The sequence below is a fragment of the Engraulis encrasicolus genome, chromosome 24 (assembly GCF_034702125.1).
Source record: "Engraulis encrasicolus isolate BLACKSEA-1 chromosome 24, IST_EnEncr_1.0, whole genome shotgun sequence".
In the NCBI taxonomy this organism is placed as follows: Eukaryota; Metazoa; Chordata; class Actinopteri; order Clupeiformes; family Engraulidae; genus Engraulis; species Engraulis encrasicolus.
The window spans coordinates 19,423,319-19,448,813 of NC_085880.1; the positions used below are offsets into that span (position 1 = coordinate 19,423,319).

Here is a 25,495-nt window from a genome sequence, read left to right on the forward strand (position 1 = left end):
TGGGGAAGAAAAAGACACAAGATCCGATTACAAGATGGCGGTCCATGGCGGATAGAAGAACGGCAGACATAGCTAGTTGTTGTGTTTGTTAGAGTGCAGTTATAGATATTAGGCCTTACGTGCGAAAAATAGTTTTTATCATTTTAAGCCATTTATGAAGTTCATATATGTGTATTTTAGCTATTTGTCGGAGGCGTGGCTAGAACATGCGGGTAGTAGTAAAGTTTGAGGCGTTGGGTTGAGACATACGAAAAATTGAAATTAGGGTGAAGCTATCTGAGCTCAAGAAAACGATGTCGGATACTCGGCGGCGTGTAAAAGTCTACACGCTGAACGAAGACCGGCAGTGGGATGACAGAGGAACTGGACATGTTTCGTCTACTTATGTCGAACGACTTGAGGGGCTATGTTTGTTGGTTCGGGCCGAGTCTGATGGTGAGTAGCCTTTGCTTGTCGGCTAGCTAGCCAAGCGAGCTCGCGGCGCTTACATTTTCTCTCGAGCTCCGCTCCGGACTGTTCTTTAACAAGATGTTAGTGTTGTCGTGTGGCTAAAATCTCCAATGCCAGGACACACGAGTCCATCAGCTTTTGTAGTTTAGTTGAAGCTGGTGGCAACCGCTTGCTTTATTTATCAGTCAAGCCGTTGGCCTGTAGGCCGCAAAATAAATCGTCGCTGAACTTTTTGGTCAGTTTGGCCCATGTCCTCCACGTAGACCTTGTTCACAATGTTAGCCATTTGGAAAGGTAGCACTAGCTTTTCTCTCGCCCATTGTAGCGTTGCAAACTGATTGGACATCAGCGAAGTATCTGATTATGAAAGTTGTAAAGGCTCATAACCATACACGTTACTTAATTGTGTCTATGCAAAAACTGGGCTAGCAACCCCCAAAGTTTGCCTTGCATGGAGATAAGATGTGCTCTCATTGTTATCCTTAGAGTCAACTGATGTACACAAAGATAGCAGCACCCACACATGCCTTCATAACCATCGCTAACTACCTCATCACTAAAAAAAAGTGTTGATGTAATAACCTTCTATGGAGTGTACAGTCGTCGTATTCACAGTAACTTTGCTAATCAAGTGGCTAGTAATAGCTAACTGTCAGGGCAATGTTAACTCCTAACTTACAGGAACTTTGTCCTTACTGAGCAATTGGCTCGAAAGCCCTGAACGATTTACAATGGCAATGGCATTAAATCATACAGGGCCTTAATTATTTACGTGGTTTTAGGCCCCTTCTGTTTGCATGTTTAAGTTTGGGAGAAATGCTATGGCCCCCCCAGTGACTAGTTTCAGCGGTGGCATTGTGCAAGCTGATGTTTGTATTGCACTGCAGCACACGGTATGTAGTGTTGATAGGCTGGCAGTAGTCGTAGGTAATGTTTTGATTACATCAACATCTAAGCTGAAGTCTTTGTTAGTCCAATGTACTGACTTCAGTGCCCAATCGAAGTCTTAAGTGTTTGATGTGTTGTTAGTTTATTAGTTCACTGCATCCAGGTAATCCTCAGTGATATGGACATGTTGATATTTGGTTTCACAAATACAGGGGGTATTCCATGAAGATGGTTGACCTACTAATAGACATACCCACAGGCAAAGGTGTAGGTTTGGCTCGAAAAGTGGTAGGGACATTTCAAAGGCAAATTGTCCGGGTATGCTGTTTTTGCATTATATTCGTGAAAAAGTGGTGGGGACAAGCTAGGTTTATCTGAAAAGTGTTATTGACACGTTCCCACCATCACCCCCTAAAATTACGTCCATGCCCACAGGTGTCATTTAGTTCAGAAAAATGAGGGTTCCAGGCTCTTCTATTAGACGATTGACCACTATCTCAAAGTTAACTCAACTTGGTTTACTAGCAGCAAGCACCAGACGAGATCCGATTGAGCTCTGATTAGCTGATGCCATCCAGAGTGTAAACACAGCCTCCTTTAAAGTGCAAGAGCTGCTATGAAATCACCCATATAAGCGTTTTAATGTATGCATTTTGACAAATTGGCAAGCACAATAGCAAGATCAGCAGATTATTTCGTTCAGATTATAGATACTGTCTTAAACAGTCATGTGGCGCCTGTGTCCAGACTATTGTATTTATCAAACATTGTAATTTGTAAGCCCTGCCAACAGTGAAGGCAATGTCCGTCTCCCCCACCCCCGACACTAACATCACACATTTTCTTTCCTGTTCTTGCAGGGTCACTTCTCCTCGAGTCCAAAATCAGTCCTAACACGGCATATCAGAAACAACAAGTGAGTCGAACCAAAATGTTATATGGATGATTTTTTTATTTAGAATGTGTTCCATTTTAGTAATTCCATTTATTTGCAAGAGTATTTGTTTTTTTGTGTCTCTTCTGGTTTCACCTTATCTTTGTAGGAGTCTGTAAATCAATGCATTGTAGTTAAGTACAGTAATCTGGAAGAACAATGGCATTGGCTGTTAACTTACTTTGAGGCATGGCCATAAAGCTTGGACACTAGCATGACGCCTCTTGGTTTTCCTTTCTCTTCCCCATAGGACACCTTGATTGTCTGGTCAGAAGCTGAAAACTACGAGCTTGCACTGAGTTTTCAGGAGAAAGCTGGTTGCGATGAAATCTGGGAAAAAATCTGTCAGGTATTGACTTTTCCTAGAAACATTATGATTCAGATGTTTTGTTGTTGTTATGAGTCTTTGCTGGGCCCATGAAAGGGAACTTATTAACTAGACAGGATTGTCAAACAGCTCGTGTGTAGGTCACCTGAACAGTCCACCAAACTTATGTAAACAACTGACTGCCAATTCATTCATCTTGTCATTTGACGTGAAATACACCACTACCCGTCTACCTAAGCCCTATATGGCACTGCTGGGTTTTCTTTTTATCAACAACATCTCTGGAATAGATTAGCTGGGGCCTTTCTGTACTAACCCTTAATTACATTTTCGAGGAAGCTACTGAGCTTTTGAGTGGTTGAATTGGGCTGGGGGTAGCGACTCGTAACCTGTGGGTTTTTTTTTTACCTTCTAAATGTCTTAAGTCAAAATAGTTTAGTTGAAGGCAACTAGACTTTTTTTTGGAACTTGTAAATATTTTGTCTTAACTGGCACTTCTCGAGTTCTAAATTTCGATTTGGGAATCGGATGGTATTTATCTCCGTAGTGTCTGAATGAATGAGAATCTTCAGACAACCTGTATTTAACATGCCATCCTGTTACTTTTTGTTTGTTTTGAAAACCATTCCTTTATAATCCCACACACTCACCATTTCGCTTTATATAATTCAAATGTTTTGGTCTTAGAACTTCATAAAAAAGCTAACCTGATGTACCTGGTTAGCGTACAGGATTTTTTCCCCCTGATTGGCGACCTATGGGTCATCGCTAATGCACCCACCAGCTGAAATGTGCTCAAAAATCAAGCTGTACATTGAAAACCATTCCTAACATTTCTCCCATTACGTGACTCCCCATCCCCACCCCCACCTCTTCCTCCTCAGGAGCAGGGCAAGGACCCGACAGTGGAGATCACGCAAGATCCCATGGACGAGTCGGAGGAGGAGCGTGTGGACGAGCTGCCCGAGACCAGCCACCTGGTGGAGCTGCCGCCGTGCGAGCTGGCGCGCCTCGAGGAGATCGCAGACCTCGTGACGTCCGTGCTATCCTCGCCCATCCGGCGCGAGAAGCTGGCGCTGGCGCTGATGAGCGAGGGCTACATCAAGAAGCTGCTGCAGCTCTTCAGGACCTGCGAGGACCTGGAGGATCTCGAGGGCCTCCATCATCTCTATGAGATTGTGCGCGGGGTGCTGTTCCTCAACAAGGCAGCGCTGTTCGAGGTGATGTTCTCCGACGACTGCATCATGGACGTTGTGGGCTGCCTGGAGTACGACCCGGCGCTCGTGCAGCCCAAACGCCACCGCGAGTTCCTCACCAAGACGGCCAAGTTCAAGGAGGTGGTGCCCATCACGGACTCGGAGCTGCGGCAGAAGATCCACCAGACGTATCGCGTGCAGTACATCCAGGACATCATCCTGCCCACTCCGTCCGTCTTCGAGGAGAACTTCCTCTCCACCCTCACCTCTTTCATATTCTTCAACAAGGTGGAGATTGTTAGCATGTTGCAGGTATGTTAGCGAGCGTGCATTGTAAAAAATGCTGTACCCATTCAAGTTATCCTAACATGTCATTGTTTTGTGTTTATTCATGCCAAATGTTTTTTTTGTTATGCCTTTTCATGTAAAGTGTGGTGTGGATATGGTGGTCTACTGATGTGCTGTATACCCTGGAGCAGCATTATTTAATGTTCAGAGGACATTGAAAGAAAACATCTTCATTGTGTTGTCTTCAAAAACCTCACTGTGATTCCCAAGATAACTGTTGTTGCATTTGCCCATTGCTGAGCTTTTATTTAAAGTGTCATTAAAGTCTGGCTCTTTTGTTGAATGATTGCTGTATTGACTTGAAGTTACAACTGAATATGTGATGGATAAATGTCTTGGAAAAAATGTGGCTACTTTCTCTTGAGTGTTCATGAAATAGTCTTTGTACCTAGTGTGCCAACTAAAAGTATTTCCTGTTTCTTTGTTTAAAATGTCGTGGTATACCTTCTGTCTTGTCCCTTTTTTTTCCTCCTTTGATCCTGACAGCTTGGTTGATGATTCAATGTATGCCAGCTCGGGATCAACCGTGTAGCAGGATGTACCGAACTGACTAGCTACCTCATTTTCTCTTGAAAACAGGAAAATGAGAAACTCCTGACAGAAGTGTTTGCCCAACTGACGGATGAGGCTACAGAAGACAGCAAGCGAAGAGAATTGGTATTGTTTGAATGACCGGAGAAAATTAATTTATTATTTTGTGCTTAGCTTTGTTATTAAGTAAATACGTTTGTCACATAACTGTAAATGGTATTGTGAGCTGTTCTTGCATGTCTCTCTCCTCTAACAGGTGAACTTCTTCAAAGAGTTCTGTGCGTTTTCCCAAACGTTACAGCCTCAGAATAGAGACGCATTTTTCAAGACCTTGGCAAATCTGGGGATTCTACCAGCACTGGAAATTGTGATGGTATGTTAACATCAAAACATGTGATCTAGTAAGGAAGCCTTTGCATTGGTTACACAAGGCATCTATGCTATTTTCAACCTTTAAGACTTTGTCTATAAAATATATTGTAGTTCTAAATGCCCGTTGGGATGTAATGATTTTCGTAGTAAAAGTCTGTTGGTGTGCTGATTTTGGTACTGAGACTGATGGTGGCGTTCATTGGTGGTGGTGGGCAGCCCTGGCCTAATGGTTAGGAAGATGGTCTTAATATCAGACGGTTGCGGATTTGAATCCCAGCCATCTCCCTACAGTACACTTCCATCCATGACTGAAGTGCCCTTGAGCCAGGCACCCAACCCCACACTGGTCCAGGGACTGTAACCAATACCCTGTAAATAACTGTTTGTTGCTTTGGATGAAAGCATCAGCTAAGTGTAATGGAATGTAAAAGATTCTGATCATGGGGTTAATTGTGCTGTGTATCTTGTTTTGAAAAGAAATTAAAAACAGCTTTATTTTCATCTACCTTTGGTGGTTCTTTAGGTAGTTATCTACTATTTATAACACAATCTTTTTTTTCCTCCTATTTTCCCTTTCTCTACTCTCAAGCATATTGAATGGTCGTTTTGTTTGATAATGTGCTATATAAAAAATTTGGACTGATTTTGTGTTTTGTGTTCAGGCCATGGATGACCTTCAGGTGCGCGCTGCTGCCACAGACATCCTGTCCTACCTGGTGGAGTTCAGCCCCTCCATGGTGCGTGAGTTTGTCATGCAGGAACCCCAACAGGCAGATGATGTAAGTATCTTCTTAACCTACCTGTGTGTGTGTGTGAGAGAGAGTGTAAAATATGATTCTTATGGGCCTTTTGTGTTATTTGTGTCTCTAGATTGTCAGGCGCTGGAAGGTTAAACCTGATGCACAGGTTTGTCATATAGTAACTGTTATTTTCCCAAGCATTTTTAAGATCAAGTTCTACTTTGTTCCTGTTGACCTTACACAAATTGTTGCTTCGGTGATTTGGTGAAATGCAATTTCAATCCTCTGTGTTGCATAGAGAATTGATGATCAAGTACAAATTGACTTAAACAATTTTGACCAATTTTACACTTTGACTCTTTTTTTAATCAAGTGCACATCATGGGGACTTAAGTGTCTTCTCTATCTCTGTTTCCCCTTGCCATACTGTGAAGAAAACAAAGGGGGTCCCCGGCCCACGAAAAGTTTGAGATCCCCTGACATGGAGGATTGAAGATAAAGCACAATATGACTTTTGCCATGATTATAACCAATAATCAACAGGGATATTAGAAGCTCACTTAACTGCAACTCCTATAGAAGGTTTAACCCATCTATCTGAGTTGCAGTAAGTTGACTTCTTCTCTCTGTTGATTCTTTGTTATAATCATGGTAAAAGTCATATTGTGCTTTATCTTCAATCCTCCATGTCAGGGGATCTCAAGCTTTTCTTGGGCCGGGGACCCCCTTTGTTACACAGTCACCTGGCCTCAGTGAGGTGGGATGTGCATACTTTTACTCTTTTGATGATCAAGTGTCTCCACTCCTCTGCCATGTAGAACGTTCCGCTGAACAACGTGATCTTCAAGCACAAATTGTTGCTGTGGTGATTTGTTGTGTTTTTAACATTACAGCTATTGTTGCTCTGGTGATGACCAGAGTTTCTTGCCCACCTCTGTTTTTCCATGTAACATGTCCACTTCAACCAGGGTTTTCTTGCTCCCACTTTTTTATTTTTCGTGTAACGTTTCGGGTGAAAATCCTCCTTCAGACTCTTTTTAATTTTTTATCTCGTCATTTTGTTGTCCTGTTCCCAGGTCAGAAATTTTTGGATGAACAGGCTTTAACCTACTCCAAAAGTAGTGTGAGCAATGTGCGTTCATCCTGTAAAACAGGTGCTGGAACAAACAAAGATGCGTAAAAGACAAAAAAATCTGCGCACTGTTGCTGCTCACCGACTTAATCAACACAGCGTTTTGACCTCAGACGGTCTTGACCTACTCCTTCATCTTGTCATGTGGCTGTCCTGCTCCCAGGTCCGATGTTTTTGGATGTGCAGGCTTTAACCTACTCCTTCATCTGTTTTTTTCTCCCCCATGCAGGACGTGCTGCTGATCAACGTGGTCATCAAGCAGATGATCTGCGACTCGGACCCAGAGCTGGGCGGAGCCGTGCAGCTCATGGGGCTGCTCAGGACGCTCATTGACCCAGAGAACATGCTGGCCCCCACCAATGTAAGGCCATGGGCAACTCTTACTGTACGTACACCTCCTGTCACGGCAAAAAGCCCACTACAAACAGCCCTGCTGGACTGTACAGACAGCCAGCAAAAACATATGTATATATTTTTTTTGTTCTAGGGGCTTTTATGTCTTCATTTGATGGGACTGTCACTATTTCCCAGTGTCGAGTGTATGAGCCTTGGTAGTGTGTCGGCCTTATTAGTCACGCCCAGTGATTGGATAATCCGCAGAGTTCACCAAAGAGTATCAAATCACTGGGTGTGATTACGAAGACTGACACACTTCGAAGGACACACACGAGACATTGGGAAACGGCCTGCGTGAGATGGTGACGGGAAGTGAGTTTGTGGTTGGGGGTGGGGTGATCTTGGGCCTGAATAAAAACCTGGGTCCCCTGGCGCAGCACTACTGTGCCTTAGATGCTTGAGCCACAGCCAAGGCCATCAAAATGGACGATGACTTGAAAACATTTTCATGTTCGATCAGGAATGTTGTGTTTTGTGGCATTTAGATATTCTGATTGGCTGCTGCCAAACCATATGTCTCATTATTATAAAATTAACTGAAATGAAATTTCTCTCCTGATGCTCAAACCACAAAATATCTCCTGACAATGAAAAATCTGCCATCCATCAAGCACTTTTCCTCATTTTTTTATTGGCCGTTCCATTGCATTGCATTACAAAATACATTTTATATAGGTTTAAAAAGCCTGTTCCCAAAATATTTGAATGTCAAGAACTCTCACACATGTGATGGCACCTGAACAGTAATTTCCAATAATAAAATACGAAAGGCAAAAATGGTGGATACACCTTTTTGCAAAGAAACCCTTCATATTTTTAGGGGCTTGTATGCCTTTTATTTAGGATAGTGTGAGATGGTGACAGTAAGTGAGTGTGAGCGCGTGGGGCAGGTATCCAATCCAACGGTCAATGCCCCAACCATTTAAGCAACAGCCGGGCCCACCAAATGCTCTTCAACATCAATTACTGTGGTTCTGCTGCTCTTGACACTTGTAATGTGTGCGTACAGTTAGTGTTTGCTGTATCAGTCATCCAGACTAAAATGACATTGCAGGCTTATTAAAATATTGTTTGTTGTTTGATGTTAAGCTGTAGTCTGATCCTTGCATTGTCCTCTTGTCTTCACCTTTTCATGTTGTAATTCTATTGTAATTGCCCCCACAGAAAACGGAGAAGACGGAGTTCCTCAGCTTCTTCTACAAGTACTGCATGCAGGTGCTCACGGCTCCACTGCTGGCCAACACGGCAGATGATGGGGACGACGGAGACTCCGGAGGTGAGGATCAGGGCTCGACGCTGGCATCTGCCAGCAAGCCAAAAACGGGTAAAACTTGGCTGTGGCTTTTAATAGTTCCAGTTCCAATAGCCACTTTGGCAGGTTGTTTTCTTAGGCTAGTCTGACATGGCATATCTATGTTCTGTTTGTCCTTGTGCGTCAATATTTAAAGGCAAACCTCAGTGTGTCATTCAGTTTCTTTTTGTCTGATTTTCTTTTCGTTTAGGAAAATTGTTTTTTTTACCATGATGCTATAGACCTATGTCTATGGGCAAGAATAAAGTTTTAAAATAAACAAACAAAATGGAACTTGAGTGTTGTCAACAGCTTTCAATGTGTGCCTGTAGCTTGCTTTTAATAATTTTCCCTCTTTTGCCCAGCAGACATGCAGGAAGAGTCATCATCAGTCAAAATCAACCGAGTGTGTCCTGGTAAGTTCATGAAAGACAGTGGGATGCTACAGGCATTCATTTGAAAATGTTGTCCTGTTTGCCTCATGGATCAGTTTTTGATTGTAATTGTCCCTGTGCCATCATTCATTTAAATAGTTTGTCTTGTGTGTTGTCTTTCCCTCCTGACTGTAATTGTGTGCCAGCATTCATTTTAATGTTTTGTCTTGTGTGTTGTTGTTTTTTTCTGTCTCCTCCCCCCCCATGCATGAGGTTTTTTTATTGTAATTGTCATTGTCATCATTGTCATCATTAATTGATGATGACAATCATCATGAGTTGATGAGTTTTACGTGTGTTTTGTGTCGTCGTCTCCATGCATGAGTTTTTGATTGTAATTGTCTGTGTTGGTTCCAGATAATTTCCAGACGGCGCAGCTGCTGGCCCTAATCCTGGAACTGTTGACGTTCTGTGTGGAGCACCACACGTACCACATGAAGAACTACATCATGAACACGGACCTGCTCAGGAGGGTCCTCGTGCTCATGAACTCCAAACACACCTTCCTGGCACTGTGTAAGTAGCACGCAAGAGACACACACACAGGCACACACACACACACACACACACACACAGGCACTGCTGCGAGAAAACAAATCCATAGCTCCGTTTAATGTCTGACAAATCACCTCTCTGAAATCTAAATGTGTACCCTCAATTGTGCAAAGGATCATTTGAGTTGGATGTTTTTATACATTTTTCCATTATTTTGTGCTTGCAATTAAATTCTCTCTCATTGTCACTGTCCACCAATTGCCCTGTACATGATGCTGCATTGTGGTGCAACAAGATGCAAAGTTCTGTTGCCTTCCAGTCTCCAGTATTTAGCTGGAAGATTCTTTCCTCCATTACTGAACTGGGGTTGTCTTTGTGTCCACAGGTGCCCTACGGTTTATGAGGAGGATCATTGGGCTGAAAGATGAGTATTACAACCGCTACATCATCAAAGGGAATCTGTTTGAGCCAGTCATCAACGCCCTGCTGGACAATGGAACGCGATACAACCTTTTAAACTCTGCCATCATTGAACTCTTCGAGTTTATCAAAGTGGTATGTATTTTTTTTTAATAATAATAATTGGCGAACTAAATATACTATGGTGTTATAACTGTACTGAACTGATTGGTGACTTCCTTTTTCTTTTTTTTCTCCATGAAGGAGGACATCAAGTCCCTCATCGCGCACATCGTGGACAACTTTTACAAAGCACTTGAATCCATCGAGTACGTCCAAACGTTTAAGGGTTTGAAGGGCCGCTATGAGCAGGAGAAGGACCGACAGACGCAGCGTTTCCGCAGGTGAGCAGCACATTGACATGAAGAAACCTTATTGGAAAAACGGTAAAGCTGAGCAGAAGGGTGTCCTCAGGCAATGCACATTAAATGAGGCCAGCTTTCCTGTGGCTAGTCACATTTTAAACTTCACTTACTGAGATCTCACACATGTACACACGCACCTCTATTAAATGATTAGATGGCTATGCATTTTGCACAGTTATGCGGAGTGTCTCTGTTTATTGGAAAATTGAACTATGCTTAACTTGCCTATCCCTGAGATCATGGGGTGGCCAAAATGGTCATGTAGTGGTAGCCCAAAACATCACGGAAATAAATAAAAAAAAGAATGATTTAAAGGGAGCTCATCGGTGTGCGAGGCTTCCTTGCCTTACATGAACTTTACATTTTGACCCTGCACCCGGAAAAAAAAGAAATTGGATGTGTGTGAGCTCAGACTGGGATTAATTTGCCCAAAATGCTATCTTAAGGTGCCAGAGCTCTGAAAGCTCTTGTCTATCTGTGTGCAGGTATCGTCGCGAGGCTCGCCCCGTTGAGGACGACGAGGAGATGTGGTTAAATGAAGACGAGGATGATGAGGACGAGGCTGCGGAAGAGAAGAGCCGCTCTGATGAAGAGTACCCCGAGAGCTACGAAAAGTTCATGGAGGCCAAGAAAGGTAACTTGAAACGCCATCCCCGACAGATATGAACACTAGATGTCATCCTAGCCAGGCCGAGCCCTCCTAGTGACGCAACAAAGTCTGTGTTGCTCCTAGTCAGACCAGGACCAATACAAATATAGTCTCTGAGCTCCAGAAAAATCCGGAACTCCTCCCTCTTTGTCGGGAAGCAAACAAACGGTAGCAAACCAAGGGAGGAGGGTCAACCATGCAGTTTGGACAATGTTAAATGTTATGCTCTTGGTCAGACCAAGTCTCGAGGAGATTGGAAAGTCGAAAATAATCAGGCTTAAGCTAGATTTATGCTTCGCTCGCATAGAATCTGCGTCCGTCCGTTTTCTGTCTATGCGAGTCCACGCCCCCCTCTCAGAGGCTCTGCGCCCGTCGTCTAGCGCCTCGAAAAAATTCTAACTATCCGTCGGACGGACGCGGAGTACGCAGACAAAAAGGCACTATGATTGGTCGTCTCGCTACTTCCTTGTTCTGTTCTTGTGGCAGCGCAATGCCAGTAGTTTGCGAGAGCAGAGCTGCATTCTGCAAACTTTATTAATGCCTTGTGTGTAAATGTGTGTAAATACACGAAGCTAAGCTAAGTAGCAAACAATGCATCAGTTGAACACTCGTGGCACAATGCCTGCGGTTTTACTACCGTTCCTCCACCGAATGTAAACACACATCGGCAGAATCAACTGTCTTTACATGCTTGCATTTTCTGCTCGTGAAAACAGACTGGGTATGTCAAATAATGATACCACTGCATTGCCTTTGCAATTTGTGTGAAAATACCTAGCTAACCGGGATAGAAAGCAACATTGCTTAATAATGACCGCAGTGCTTACAATGTAGTGAAAGTAGCCTAATCGCGCAATTTCAAATGTGGCTGGCAGCGAGACCTCGGACCTCGCAGAGCTCGCAGATGCATGAATACAAAATTGGTTCGTGGCCACTCCCACGCGACTTTTCACGCTCGCAGTTGCTGAAGTCTAATCTGGCCTTTATGCCACCCCTCAGATATGAACGCTTGGTGCCGTCCTCTGCCTTTCACCGTGGCCCAACCCTAGGCCCTGCCGTTTTAGGCCCTGTATAATGATGTTTCTTATAGCGGTTACCACCACGCACAGGTTAATGTGTGTATTGTCTCGTCACCAATCAATGGCAGCAATATGGCTGCGACCTGAATTCAGCCATTCCTCCCAATACAAGGGAGTGGTCAAAGCAGTATCTAGTGTTCATATCTATGCCCATCCCTGTCTCTCTTTCTGTGTCTCTGTTGAACAGCTGTTCCTCACCTTACCGCTGCTTTTTTATGATCTCTCATTGCAGCTAAAGCCAGTGAGGACGGGGAGAAGTGGAGCTCCTCATCTGGCAGCGTTAAGTTAACCTTCTCTCACTCTGCAGGAGGTGCCAACGGAGCTAGCGCCGCCGCCAACAGCAAGCCCGCCACCTCGGCCACCGCTAACGCTGCCGCCGCTAATGCTAATGCCAATGCCAATACAAACGCAAACACAAACGCCACCTCCCCCAACGGGGCCTCCGCCAAGCCAGCTGCTCTCCCCGCCACCCCCGTCGTCAAGGTGAGCTGACCACATCCCAGTATTTTTTTTATAACGCAGGCAGCTTGTTTTGTAGTGAGCTGACCACATCCAGTATGTTATAACAACGCAGACAGTTTGTTTTGCGGTCCTCAGAGCTCCAATGGCAACTTGGCATGCTATATTTTCGCGCCATTTTTTATAATGATTAATTTTTAATAAGCATTGTATAATAATTGTGTTTGTAGTCAGGTTTGTGTATAAAGAGGAAAGTGGGCAGGTGATGTTGTCAGAGCTCACGTGAGACATTTTGGGAGGTTGTTATCCCTGCAGCCGTGGAGGATGGAGTAGAACTCCTTGTGAAGTCTATGCACTTGATATTTTCATGTAGTAGTCCTGTTTGACAGTTTTTCTCCAGTGCATGGAAAATAAATGCCAATTCACTTGTACACTAAATGTAAGAGGGTTGCAATAAAGTTATTTTCTCTCTCCATTATCTACTTCGTTGTGAAGGTTTAGTGCAGGAGTCCCCAACCTTTCTGGGTCTGAGGGCTACCCGAGGACTACCAAGGGCCACCCGAGGACTACCAATCCTCTACTGATGTCTTGACATCATTCCCAAATCATACTGTGTTTGAATGATAATTTGTTTATAGGTCATAAGGAAATAATCTCATATTTAAATGAAAAAAAAACACCAACTGTGACTAAAATCTCATGGTCGTCACTATTATTTATCATCCTTAGAGGGCACCTCAGAAGCTCCTGGAGGGCTACCTGGCGCCTGCGGGCACCACGTTGGTGACCCTTGGTTTGATATGTGTTGGTTTTGTGTTGGTGTGATCAACCTGTTAGTCTTGCTGTGTACTTACTGTGTTTGGTCTGCTGGTGCCTCTTCAGACTGGCTTGGTGGGCCTGGTGGATTACCCTGACGATGAAGACGAGGAGGAGGAGGAGGAAGACGAGGAAGAGGAGGAGGAGCAGGCGCCACGGAAACGACCCCGTCTCGGCTCATAAAGACGTTTTGGCAAACAAACAAAAACACAAAAACCCCACACAAGCGATCCTGAGCTCTGGTGTCCCACGTTGCCACAGTGTGTCACGGCCCACTGAACAGAGACCTACCTGACGATCCCCCCCAAACCCACCCACACACACACACAAAACAAACACCCTCCTCCTCCCAACTCTACCTCCTTCTCACACACACACACGCAGCCACACACACACGCAGCCACACACACATACTCCCCACCGCCTGTGGACCAGAGGCACTCCACAGCTACTCGTCCTCCCTCCCTGTCTCTCCCTCTGGGACCCAGGCAGCCACACCAGCAGGGATGCAGGCAGCACTTCCCCAAGCGCTACAGACTCCCCCTTGTGGCAGCAGAGAAGAGGGGCACGGGACGGGATGGGATGGGATGGGACGACGGGACTGGACGGCCAGGCTAGCGGGACTAGCCGCTCAGTGACGGAAGCTTGGCAAGAACGAACGACCACAATGTCCACATTTCACTTTGGGGGTTTGGGTGGAGAGAATCAGGCCAAAACAAAACAAAAGAGATGAGATGAGATATGGAGGAGGAGGGATGGATGGAAGGACGAAAGAAAGAAAAAAAAAAAAGAATATTTTGATGAAAAGCCGCTTCTATGAAGGTGAGCCACAGGACTTTGAGAATGGAAGCTGGAGCTCCCCCTGCAGAGGCTCATGCAGAACTACATCAGCCAGGAATCTTGCGTTTATGAGTCTATTAAAAAGTACTGTACAGCTATTTTATTTTCCTTTTTAATTGTTTTGCCTCTTTAAATGATTTTTTTTTGTAATTTGGGGGGAGTCAATTCCTGCCAGTGTAATATTTTTTGCACAAGAAGGTGGGACCACTGTTTACCCTTTTAATCAGATAATTTGACTCATTGTAGAATAGTCATGACAACTGATTTTTAATAAGATGTATTAAACTCTGCAGTAAAGAATTCTCTTTTCGCAGCTGATTGGCAGACGTTTTTGGGGAGTCTGTTTGTGATGTTGCCTGGTAATACGATTTTAAAGTAAGATGTGGCCCACTGCTATGTCAAGTCTCCAGAAGTGTTTACGTTCTGCCAAGTTCCCCCGACACCAGCTGTCGGCTCTAAGGAACACACAGGCTCTCTCGGTTAGTTGTGCTTTAGGTTTTCTGTGAGATGTTTTTTTTTTTTCTGTAAGCACTGATGGGTTAAACCAGCCTCTCCCAGCATGTAGACATTCCTATTGACAGATGTAGCAAAAAAAAAGGAAAATCAAAAAAGCAATCCACATTAGAAATGGAAAACATTTCAGATTGAAGATGAAGAATGGAAAAGCTGCGAGGGCCCAATTGTTTTAAAAAAAGAAGAGAACTTCAAAAATGTCTAGAGCGCACTGTAGGTTTTTGTTTTACTCCATGGAAATTTTGTACAAGTGCATTTACTACCACTATCTCCACTCTCTAAACCATTTGTATACATTTGATATTTGGGGCGTTTTCAGATTAAATGTGAGCCTGGCATTAAACGTGAATCTTTATATTCTGTTTCTGGCTATTGAATGAAAACAATCCTTTTTGGGGGGGAGGGAACAGAACAACTTATCCAGAACATGCTCTTAGCTTAACCGAAGTGATATGAATTCAAATCTCATGCGAGCTAACAACGCATTTGTGTGGTTTGTTCTACTTCATTGTTTTAACAGAAATGCTGCCATTTCAATTGGAACAAGGTGTCAAGGTACTACAGTACATACAACAAAATGATGTTACCAGTACCTCTATAAGCAATTAAGTGGAGTTGTAAAGCTATATTAATGTAATTGCAGTCAGTGTTGCCAGATGTGTCTGATCAAATTCCGCCCAAAAGGTTCTCAAAAACCGCCAAAATGTGCTAAATTCCGCCCAATTTCAACAATTGCAATCTGGCAACACTGTTGTTGCAGTAGTGTCACTGCTCTGGTACAGGAATCCCTCTGCCCTCTGCAGTGACCTCAAGGTCTTTTGTTGCCCAGATGCTCCAGGGACCTCGACACGCCTGGCTAGTCTCTCCTCCAGCAGGCTCATGTCTACATTATGTATGGGGTGTTTTTAAAGCATGCACGGCTTGTTTGGAACCTGGAACCAAGCTGAGAGAGCAGACGAGCCTCGAAAGAGAGAGAAAGGCATTCCCTTTTTTTGCGTTTTGTTTTTCTCTTTGTGCCAATGCTTCTTTGGGTTAGCATCAAGAAATGGGGATTTGGATTATTTGCAAAAAAAAAAAAAATAATACACTCACAATAATGCACTAGGTGTTTGGTGGAGTCTGATCTCTTTCCCATTTCCAAAACCTGCTGTGTTCAGAAGAATTATTGAACAGGGCCTTTCTTCACCCTGTAGGATGCACAGTGGTTCTTTAAAAAAAAAAAAAAAAAGAGGTTCCTTTCCTTCCTGAAAAGATTTTCCTCCTTCAATACTCTACTTCCTTCCTGCCTGCCTGCCTCCCTCCATCTGTTTACAGGGTTGATTTCACACCGCAGAGCACTGTGACTGATGTGTCAAAGTGATCTCCCCGCGCAGCACACTTCAGAACTGTGCATCAGCATTAATCAAAGGGGATTTGTCTGGGAGGCCGTGCACAGTGCAGTACAGGATGGAGAAGGGGCTGATGCTCGCGGTTGGGAGGCGGGCGGGGGTTGGGTGGCTGCTCCTGCCGTTGTTATGGTAACAGATTAATGGAGGAGATTCTACCAGTTCTTTTTTGCAGTTGCTATGGATTTAGACAGGTTGAGTCTGGCAGCTGTTAAGCTCTGCCTGTGTGGCCTGCTGACTACAGCATTTTCATATTTCTACTGTACAATGGAAATTACAATTAAATTGTCTCCTAGATGGAGAGCAGCACATTGGCAATAAAATTAACTAGAAATGCACTCCGAGTGCAGCCCTAAGCTGTTTGATAGTCAAATGTTCTATGTTGCACCCTCATTTTTTCAAGTCTTCCTGATTGGTTTTAGTGGATTTAGAAGCTGGAATGTCAAAATTCACCCTATCCTGCATGGATGAAGAATATTTTTTTTAAATCCTGGATACGGATCATGATCCTGATCACCACCTAAATTTAACCACTTGTTCCTTTTGTCATTTCCAACAACTCAAAATTCACCCAAATCCATGCATAACTTTTTGAATTATCCTGCTGACAGACAGACAAACAAATCAATGTGAGTGGAAACCCTACACTACAGGCATTTGGAAGTTCTAATAGATGGACTTTCACTTTGGTGGTAACACCTGCACTAATGTACCTTTACTGCACTAATGTACCTTCAGAATTACTGAGTCCTACTCGCTTGATTTGGTTAATGCATTGGCTTTGGACAGTGTATCAAGCTTGGTGGATTAATCCGTGCTATGGCTTTCATTTCCATTATGTTCTGCATTCTCAACAGAAGTCAGGCTGCCATGGTCAAGTCAAGATAGCCTACTTACTGTATGTTGCAACACTTTCACAGCTGATTAAAGTGCTTGACAAGCAGAGGTAAATTACAACATGCGTAATTCATTGCATTAAATAGTGGCATATAGGGAAATGGTTTATCATATAACTCCTCAAGAGATTGGGAGTGGGAGATATACTTAGGTGGAAAATCTGGGTAACCTCCTATGCAAGGAGATTTTGGATTTGATCATTTAAACTAGGGTGGGGAACCATTTTCACTCAAGGGGCCACTTCAAATGTTATAAAGTCCTGCAAGGGATGTATGAACACATACCAGGATTTCCCCCTGCACTTTAGGCCTAGGCCTATATTGAAGGCAGATACCTTTACAACAGACCACACCTTCACTAGGTCTTCTGAAAATACAACTTGATTGTATTGCAAGTGAAATTTCTAAGATTTCTTTACAAAACATGTCATATTTCATGTGAAACTGCATAACATTAAAATTAAACTGCATTACATTATAATCTGGCCGGATAAGACGGCCTCAAGGGCCGTAAACTGCCCTCGAGACTAGGTTCCCCACCCGATTTAACCTAAGGACCAGGTGAAGTTTCATTAAATTGAATTGTTGAACAGCCCTAATATGGAGGTAGAGAATAACACTATCAACAACATAAGTAGGCTATTGTGTATGTGCATCCCATGTGATGCATACATAAAAAGGGAACAACTTTGGGATACCATATGACTGAAGCATAAGCGGGACCAGATAAATGAGTGGAAATAAACACTCGTCTGTATGGAAATCTGCCCCATAAAGGTAAGTTCAAACGATGATGTCTGATGATACTTTACAACGTTACATTTTAAACTCTTCTGTTGAATATCACTTATTGCCAATGTCATATCAAGTCTCCTTGTGGTGGTGTGTAGAAAATGGGCACTTGGTACAATTAAGATTTGGAAATATCCATAATACCCCAAACACCCTGCATCCTATAAAATACAACACTGTGAGCCTTTTAAAAGTCAAGAAAAACAGCTAATTCTGCGATGAACAAACGTGAGGGTTATTCTGTAATCTCCTAAATAAAATGACTGGGCCTACTTGACACCTCTGAGAGCCTTATTGCTGAAGAAGCGCATTCACTAAGGAAAACAAGACCCCAAATGTCCACCAGATGTCTCTCTTTTGCCTCCAGAAATCAGTGCGCACGCTGTTCCAGTATGGAGAGGCCAATGTACCCAACATACTGTTCAACGCCTGGCGCAGACAATAGAGACTGTATAAAGTCGACCATGATAACCGGTGGACTGTAAGGTTAAATTAATAAACTGCAGTCCTATGTGAGCCGTTCTCCACACAACAGATTCCAGTGTTATATGATAGATAATCCGCACAAAACCAACCGATCTACACAGCCCTGTTTGATGTTGCGTGACATTCAATTCATTAGCCTCCATCCACTTACAGGGCTTGTTGAAGTATATGATGTGGCACTAATAACCTAGCGTACAGTGTGCTTGTGTGTTTCTTCCGGAATGCGAATTTACAGTGTGTCTACCGTGTGCATGATGTTCATCATTTTTATCATTCTATGGCTAATATGGCCTGCACTTACGTATTCTGGGAAATTAATAATTGATAACAAATAGCCTATGAATGAGTAAACCGCCGATACTAGGTTATACAGTCAACATCTGGCTCTATTTCTTTCCCCATCTCAAATTGTACACGCGTACGTCTGGCGGAGGTAGACACACAAGGGTGCATCGATGCTTCTGGCGGCGCAACGGGAGGAGGCGGTGCTTGGTCTCGCGCACAGCAGAATCCTCTCACCCCACCGGCAGATTTGTGCCGTTACTATTCCGACAGGCTACGCTCATCTGCTGGAAAGATAGACTGAGTAAAGTAGAGTAGAACCGACAAAAAAAGTATACTCTCCACGTATGTCCCCCCCCCCCTCTTTTTAAAGGATACAATATTGTGACGCGTGCCATTCAAGGCACGCGCCGGTTGGAGAACTAGCTGGATTTGGGACTTCAAGATTTGAAAGACTTCTCACAGGTCGCTTCTGGAGGAATTTTGAATTTTCTTCAAGATTTGTCATCAGGATGTAAATTCAACGGATTCTTTCTAAAACCAAACACGTCTTCTGGGGGAAGTGTGCGCCTTTGGCTTATGTGGAAGCTTGCAGGAATCACTAACCTATTGAGAGAACCGCGGAATAATCAATGGGATCATTCGACTTTTATTGAGAAATGCAAGGCATTCCTTGGCTGAGTGAAGAAAGGTTAACAGGCTTCCATTTATCAAGGCTTGTTGGACTAAAGGCCATCTCCAGGCTTTCTTTTAACAGTTCTCTACTACGACAAAAGCTGCATAACTGAGGCTATGCATGAACTCTATCTTCAAAATGAGTGTGTGTTTAATTAAATCAACCACATGAGTAGCCAGCCTCTAAATTGAGGTCGCGCGCTGAGGACTGGCAAGAGGACCATTCAACTAACCCCATCTAGCTAATAAAAAGCTAGATTAATTTGTATCTGATATTGAGACGACGACAAAATGGATAACGAGGTCTTTGCTCCGCTACTGGAGCAATTCATGCTCACCCCGTTGGTCGCCTGGGTAAGTCCTGACATGAATCACAGTCTACCTGAATAAGTGTGCACATTTTACAATACTGTTTGGTTTTGTTGCCGACACAACCACTAACTACAGCCTACCCCTTTCCTCACCCAAATTCTAGGTGAAGACAGTCGGCCAGTTATCTACCAAGGATGGAAACAATCTGTCGGAATACGTTGAATTAGTGGATGGAGTATTTCTCAACGAAATCATGCTGGAAATGTAAGTAGATTGGTCCTAACATTGCACGTGATCCATGCCTAACGTTATATTTCATTATTCAGTTATTCCCGAGCCCCAATAACTCTCAAACCAACACAAAAGGGATCTGTCAGCGGGTCGTGTAGCTTGACGCAGCCCTTTCCAACGCAGACGACAACGGCAACGCCATCCAAACCAACAGCAGACGTGCTTCCAGTTGACTGGGTATCACATTAGGCGTCTCCAACTAAAAGTGTCATCTGCAGCTTACTGGAAGTCGCCCTGACGCTCCTTCTGAATGTGTTGCACTCCTGAGCTGCGAGCAGGGCAGTGTTTTGAGTTGCTTGCTCCGTCTGCACAGACAATATTCCATGCATGCGCTTTGGAGACCCAGATGGAATAGTGTAGATTAGAACTGCTTGTACATGCTTTGTCACTCAGCAGAGCAATTCTGTCTAGACACTATTAGATTCTTGGCATGGTTTTGGTTCTTTTTTAGTAATGTCTTTGGCAACATTTTGACCATAAATTATTGGGTAATTGAATCCTAATGGCCTTGGTGATGCAGAAGAGGCAGTGTGCCCATCCTTAATGTAGTGCATCACTCCTATGAGGACATGCCCCTCCTGTGTGATATGTGCAACCTGAAATGAGTTATCTTGGCAGACATGCCGAATTGAATTGGATGAAATTGGAAAGGTTGGCTTGGCCATTAAAGGAATGTCCATAGACCTTATCACATGTTGATGTTTGGAACAGCTAGAAGAAAAGGCATATTTTTCTAATGGGCAGGCCACCCACTAAATGATGTCAATATCTGACATAACTTTTGCAGCCTCCTGGACATGCAAGTTCATGTTGGCTTTGTAGGCTTTATGTTTTACGCACTGTTTTATGTTACTCTAAAGATTCCCATAGTGGTTGGCAAATCAGACGTTTGATATGTGATGTGACTAATGACTTGGCCCCATTTGTATTACTCTGGTGGTGTTCTACTCGTGATGGAGTAGTAGTGAGTGTTGTCTGGGTTGCTCCTTAGTGATGGGCAGCTGGTGATTCTGATTCTATAGTGCTGTGTAGTTCCTGCACAGAGCTCACATTGTCACAGGATGTGATAAACAAGACCTTTGTATGAGCCATTGATGATGACATTAGCATGCTAAATGGCAGCCCTGTCAGATTGTGTCACCCTACTTCTTCACATCACGGTAGAGAGTCCTGTGTTGTTTTTGCAGCCTCATGCCATCAGTGGGGAGGAGAGTCATGCATACCTGCCTCTCTAGTAGACCTTCGTCACTGTCTTCGTCATCCTCTGAGTTGCTGACATGCGAGCCTTGAGAAGACTGAAGGAGAATATTGTGGCAGTGATGGTACACTAGTTCTGTTTGACACAGTTTGTTCCCATGGGGCGCACAGTGTTCAGGAAGGCTTTGGTAACTAAATTATGCCTGAAATTCCAGCGTCAAATGAACGGTTGGAAAAGTGGGTTAAACTTGGTATGTTGCTGGACATTCACATGCCCTGGCTTCACACAGAAATGTATATCTGGCTAGCCATGTTGTAATAGTTAGGGAGTTAGACTAGTAGATCACAGGGTTCCAGGTTCAATCCCCACCCTTTACCAATCCCTTCCTCCCTCCATGGCTGATGTGCACTTGAGCAAGGCACCTTTCCCCATTCTGCTCCAAGGACTGCAACCAATACCCTGTAATATCTTTTTTGTTAAAAGTGTTAGCTAAGTGTAATGTACTATTGAATATGCAAGACTTGTTTCTCAATTCTCAAGACATTTGTTCCAAGTCTTGTAGACGTCTGACTGTTCTCGTGTGACAATTGGTCTGGAAGGAATCAATGCTACTTCAGCAAATCCATCAGGCTTTTGTTTAGCATTTTTTTTTTAGCGATTTTATCTAGGGAAGTGTGCCATCAATTTTCAAGCGATTGAGCAATGCCTCTCCAGAGAGCATTGCCTTGCTCCTTATTATGGTCTGTCAGCCTGAGCCTTAGGCTGCTTGAGATGTGATATTGACTGGCATGTCATGAACACATCAGATTACACTAATACACAGCATATGTCAAGCTGTTTAGCTTGCATAATCCCCTCGATATGGGCTGCTTTTAATCACATTTTTTGCATGTTTTTAATAAGCCAGGTAGTTAGTCAGTTCTCTTCCATCTTCAGAGGCAGAGTGCACACGTGTGTTGAGTGCTGAGTAAACCTGGTAGCCATATTGGGATAAGCCTATAGCCAGCCAGAGGGCTGCCCGCCCGCCTGCCCGCCTGCCTGCCTGCCTGCCTGCCGCACTTCTCCTCGCCGGGGAAGTCCTGCCTGGATTAGCTAACGGTTTATACTAGGCAGCACAGATGGCCGTGCCGCGCCGCGTGTGGTGTGGTGTGGTGTGGTGTGGTGTGACTGGCGCCTCTCTTTGTGGGGCTCGTGCCCATCCCAACAGAGCAGCCCGTTGCTCCTGAATGACCACCGCCACCTCCACCCTGGAGGGGGAGGACCTCCTATCTGCTCTCCCTATTCTTAGACTTGTCAAAAACGCCACCTGAAAACCCAGACCGTCCAAGTTGTGTGAGATGAGATCATCGCGTCGCACAGCCGGCGTTTGGACCGACTCGCAGCGTATAACTTATGGATCATCGATCAGCTTGGTCGGTGTCTGATGAGACGTTCTGGTTGTCACAGGCTCTCATGTTGGCCACACAGACACAGTAGAACAGACACAGTAACAGACACGGGCACTTAGCTCCGTGGTTGGTCGGCTCAGGGGCTGATAAGAGATTTGTTGAGTGACAACAGTTTAATTAAGTTAATCCCTATTGGGCGCTGTCTCCATAGTCACCCCGAGTCCCTCCCCACCGTGCCTTTTAGCACTCCAAAAAGACGGAGATAATGGGATAGTCGTGTGAGAAAGAAAGACACACGCCTCTCTTCTTTTACATCTCTTCCTCTCTCTCTCACACACACACACAGACCTTTTCTTTTGCATTTCTTCCTCTTTCCCGCACACACACACACACACACAGACACAGACACAGACACAGACACAGACACAGACACAGACACAGACACACACACAGACACACACACAGACACAGACACAGACACACACACAGACACACACACAGACACACACACAGACACACACACAGACACACACACAGACACACACACAGACACACACACAGACACACACACACACACACACACAGACACACACACACACACACACAGAGAGAGAGCACAGCACGAGCGCTCCCAGACAAAACGCGTCTTTCTATTGTTCTCATCTTGGTTTAGGTAGACAAGCGCATAGTTGAGATTTCTGCTGCTGCTGGAAGGCTTTTGTATGCGAGTGCTGAATTCCCCAACGCAGGCAGGAGGCTCTTATCCTGGGAGATCAAAAAGACCTGTGTTGTGGGTAGGAGAGCTACTATAGCTGCCTTCAGACATAGACAGACACGGAGAAAGTATATATCACATCTCCAATCCACTCCACTCCCTTCTCCAGTCTTCTCCAGAATAACCCCCCTCCTCTCCCTCCACCTCACACCTCACACACCTTACGAGTACCTGCATGCCCTCTGGAGACGGAGCTTCTGTGGGAAAGGACCATGGCCAATAGCATTGCTTATTAGTGTGTTGTGTTATGTGAGAAATGTAGCATGGCCAATAGCATCGCTTAATGCTGTTGTGTTATGTGGGAATGTAGCATAGACAATTATCATTGATTATTACTCTGTCGTCTTATGTGTAGACTCCAGAAACTACAAGAATTACCTTCTAATTGAATCAGAGAAATACCTGCATAGCTTTACCAAAAGGCACCTTTGATTTCACAACAGTATTACAACTGATGGAGACTTTCTTGTGGAAGAGACGAAACGTCACTGTGCTCCAAAAAGAAGTCCAGTTGCCTACAAATAGACCATGTTGACTTGGATGACCTGAATCAATTAGAATATTCCCAGACATGGTGAGACTGCAATTTAATATCATTAACATGACACCAGCAGAATTTCTCATTTATGTCCCTCTTTGTCTAGCAAATGTACTGTATTTGGGTTCCTGCCTTCAGAGCCCCTGTATGCAAAGCAGCAAGTTGGTGTGTGTGCGTGTGCGTGTGTGTGGAGAGAGAGCAAGAGGATGTTGAGCGGGGCTGTAAATATGCTCTTGAGTCAGATTCACAGGAAGCAGCTGCTGCGACCTTGGAAGGGCATGTATTCGAGCGCTCCACTCCGCTGTGCTGTGGCCATGCTGTCTGCCTGTCCGCCCCAATGGCAGGCCTCCCACTGGCCGCCTTTTTGGTAGGACGACGCGTTCGGGAAGTAATAACAGTCATCCAACTGATCGCTGATCGCACACATCAGTAGATTGCTAGGACATGACAAAATGTCCTCCTGATATAACATATTAGCCCCAAGGCGCGTGCGTGCATACGTTCGTGCGTGCGCTTGCATGGTGAGTGGTCGGGTGTGGGGGAGTCGTGCTGGGTTAGTCTGCATTTGACATGCCCTATAGAACGATAGATGTTTTATGTTCTCCAAGCTTTCAACAGCTAGCAGTTTCTTATTTTCCACTCCCAAATTGCACTCCTGTTTAATGGAAGTTATGGGTGGAAAACCCATGGGTGTAGGCCGGCCGGCAGCAGTAAAGCATGAGTGGACCATCATCATCATCATCTCACCATTATCACACCCCTCCAACATGGAGATCCATTCAGACAAACAAACAAACCCTCCTCTTCCTCACTGCCAAGGCCAAGCCCTGCAATGTGTGTGCATGCATTCATTTTCACTCACATCTGCAAAGCAAAGCAGCAAGTTATTCTGCTGTGTGTGTGTGTGTGTGTGTGTGTGTGTGTGTGTGTGTGTGTGTGTGTGTGTGTGTGTGTGTGTGTGTGTGTGTGTGTGTGTGTGTGTGTGTGTGTGTGTGAGTGTGCGCGTGTGCCCTTGTGCTTGCACACATGTATGTGTCTGTGTCCATGTGTCTGTGTACATTTGTATTCACGCACATCTTTCTCTGTGTGTGCGCCTGCGTGAATGCATGTGTGCATTTCTGTGTGTGTCCGTCCGTCCGTCCGTCCTCCTCCATGCATGTGTTTGAGTGTTTGTTTGTGTAACAGGGGCTCACTCGATGCCCGGCTCGTGCTCTGGCTGCGTCCCCCCCGCCCCCCTGCATGTCTGCTGAGTGTTATGTGGGCTGTCAGAAGTAGGTTACTCCCCAACGCTACGCTGCGCTCCCCCTCCTCGACTCACCGCCCCAGGCCTATGTTGTACTCCCCATACATTCGCTATTGACGCTGCATCGCACTCTCATGCGTAAGGGCCGTCATATCAGTATGCCGTAGTAGTACCGGTAGTAGTTTTGTTTGTTTTTTTGTTTACCATCATACAAAGGCCCTCCATTGAGAGGCACATGGGCTGAATGAGGGAGGGAGGGAGGGAGGTACGATGTAGAGGATGCTGATGGTGTGGTAGGGGGTGGGGCGAGGTGGACCAGCCTGCTTACTGTGTCATCATGTCCGTGTTGCGTAGCGTATACCGCCTCTCATGTCTCGTGTGGCATCATCTCCAGTTGGCTATTTAGATCTAATGTAAATTAGCCCCCTCATTCTCTCATCGCCGCCCCCCACACGACCACCCCCTCTTTTAACAAGCACGTTTAGCTGACAGGATTACAGTTCCCTCCACGGTATTTAA

At 44.6% G+C, this 25,495-nt stretch overlaps 2 protein-coding genes across 14 annotated transcripts in view; both read left to right on the top strand.

The window, feature by feature from the left end:
- LOC134441230 (serine/threonine-protein phosphatase 4 regulatory subunit 3-like) lies at window positions 1-15,070 on the top strand. 9 transcript variants are annotated; one of them, XM_063191440.1, is made up of 17 exons: window positions 1-435; window positions 2,199-2,254; window positions 2,523-2,621; window positions 3,485-4,108; window positions 4,724-4,801; window positions 4,932-5,048; window positions 5,710-5,826; window positions 5,918-5,953; window positions 7,149-7,304; window positions 8,480-8,639; window positions 8,975-9,022; window positions 9,398-9,556; window positions 9,921-10,090; window positions 10,199-10,338; window positions 10,845-10,993; window positions 12,320-12,570; window positions 13,429-15,070. In XM_063191440.1, exons 1-17 carry the CDS (start codon window positions 294-296, stop codon window positions 13,543-13,545), a joined length of 2,619 nt encoding a protein of 872 aa, XP_063047510.1. In that variant the 5' UTR covers window positions 1-293; the 3' UTR covers window positions 13,546-15,070. The 9 variants fall into 9 exon arrangements, with proteins under 9 accessions (XP_063047510.1, XP_063047517.1, XP_063047513.1 ...); XM_063191447.1 differs by having other exon boundaries at window positions 12,395-12,570; XM_063191443.1 differs by having other exon boundaries at window positions 8,480-8,591; window positions 8,972-9,022.
- A 3,746-nt stretch (window positions 15,071-18,816) lies between these two features.
- LOC134441292 (girdin-like) overlaps window positions 18,817-25,495 on the top strand; it is a 100,914-nt gene continuing 94,235 nt past the window's right edge. For all 5 annotated transcript variants that reach the window (XM_063191543.1, XM_063191539.1, XM_063191540.1 and 2 more), the window contains exons 1-2: window positions 18,817-19,585; window positions 19,707-19,807. In XM_063191543.1, the coding sequence (XP_063047613.1) occupies window positions 19,523-19,585; window positions 19,707-19,807 (164 nt within the window). In that variant the 5' untranslated portion in view covers window positions 18,817-19,522. The remainder of the gene's footprint in view (window positions 19,586-19,706; window positions 19,808-25,495) is intronic.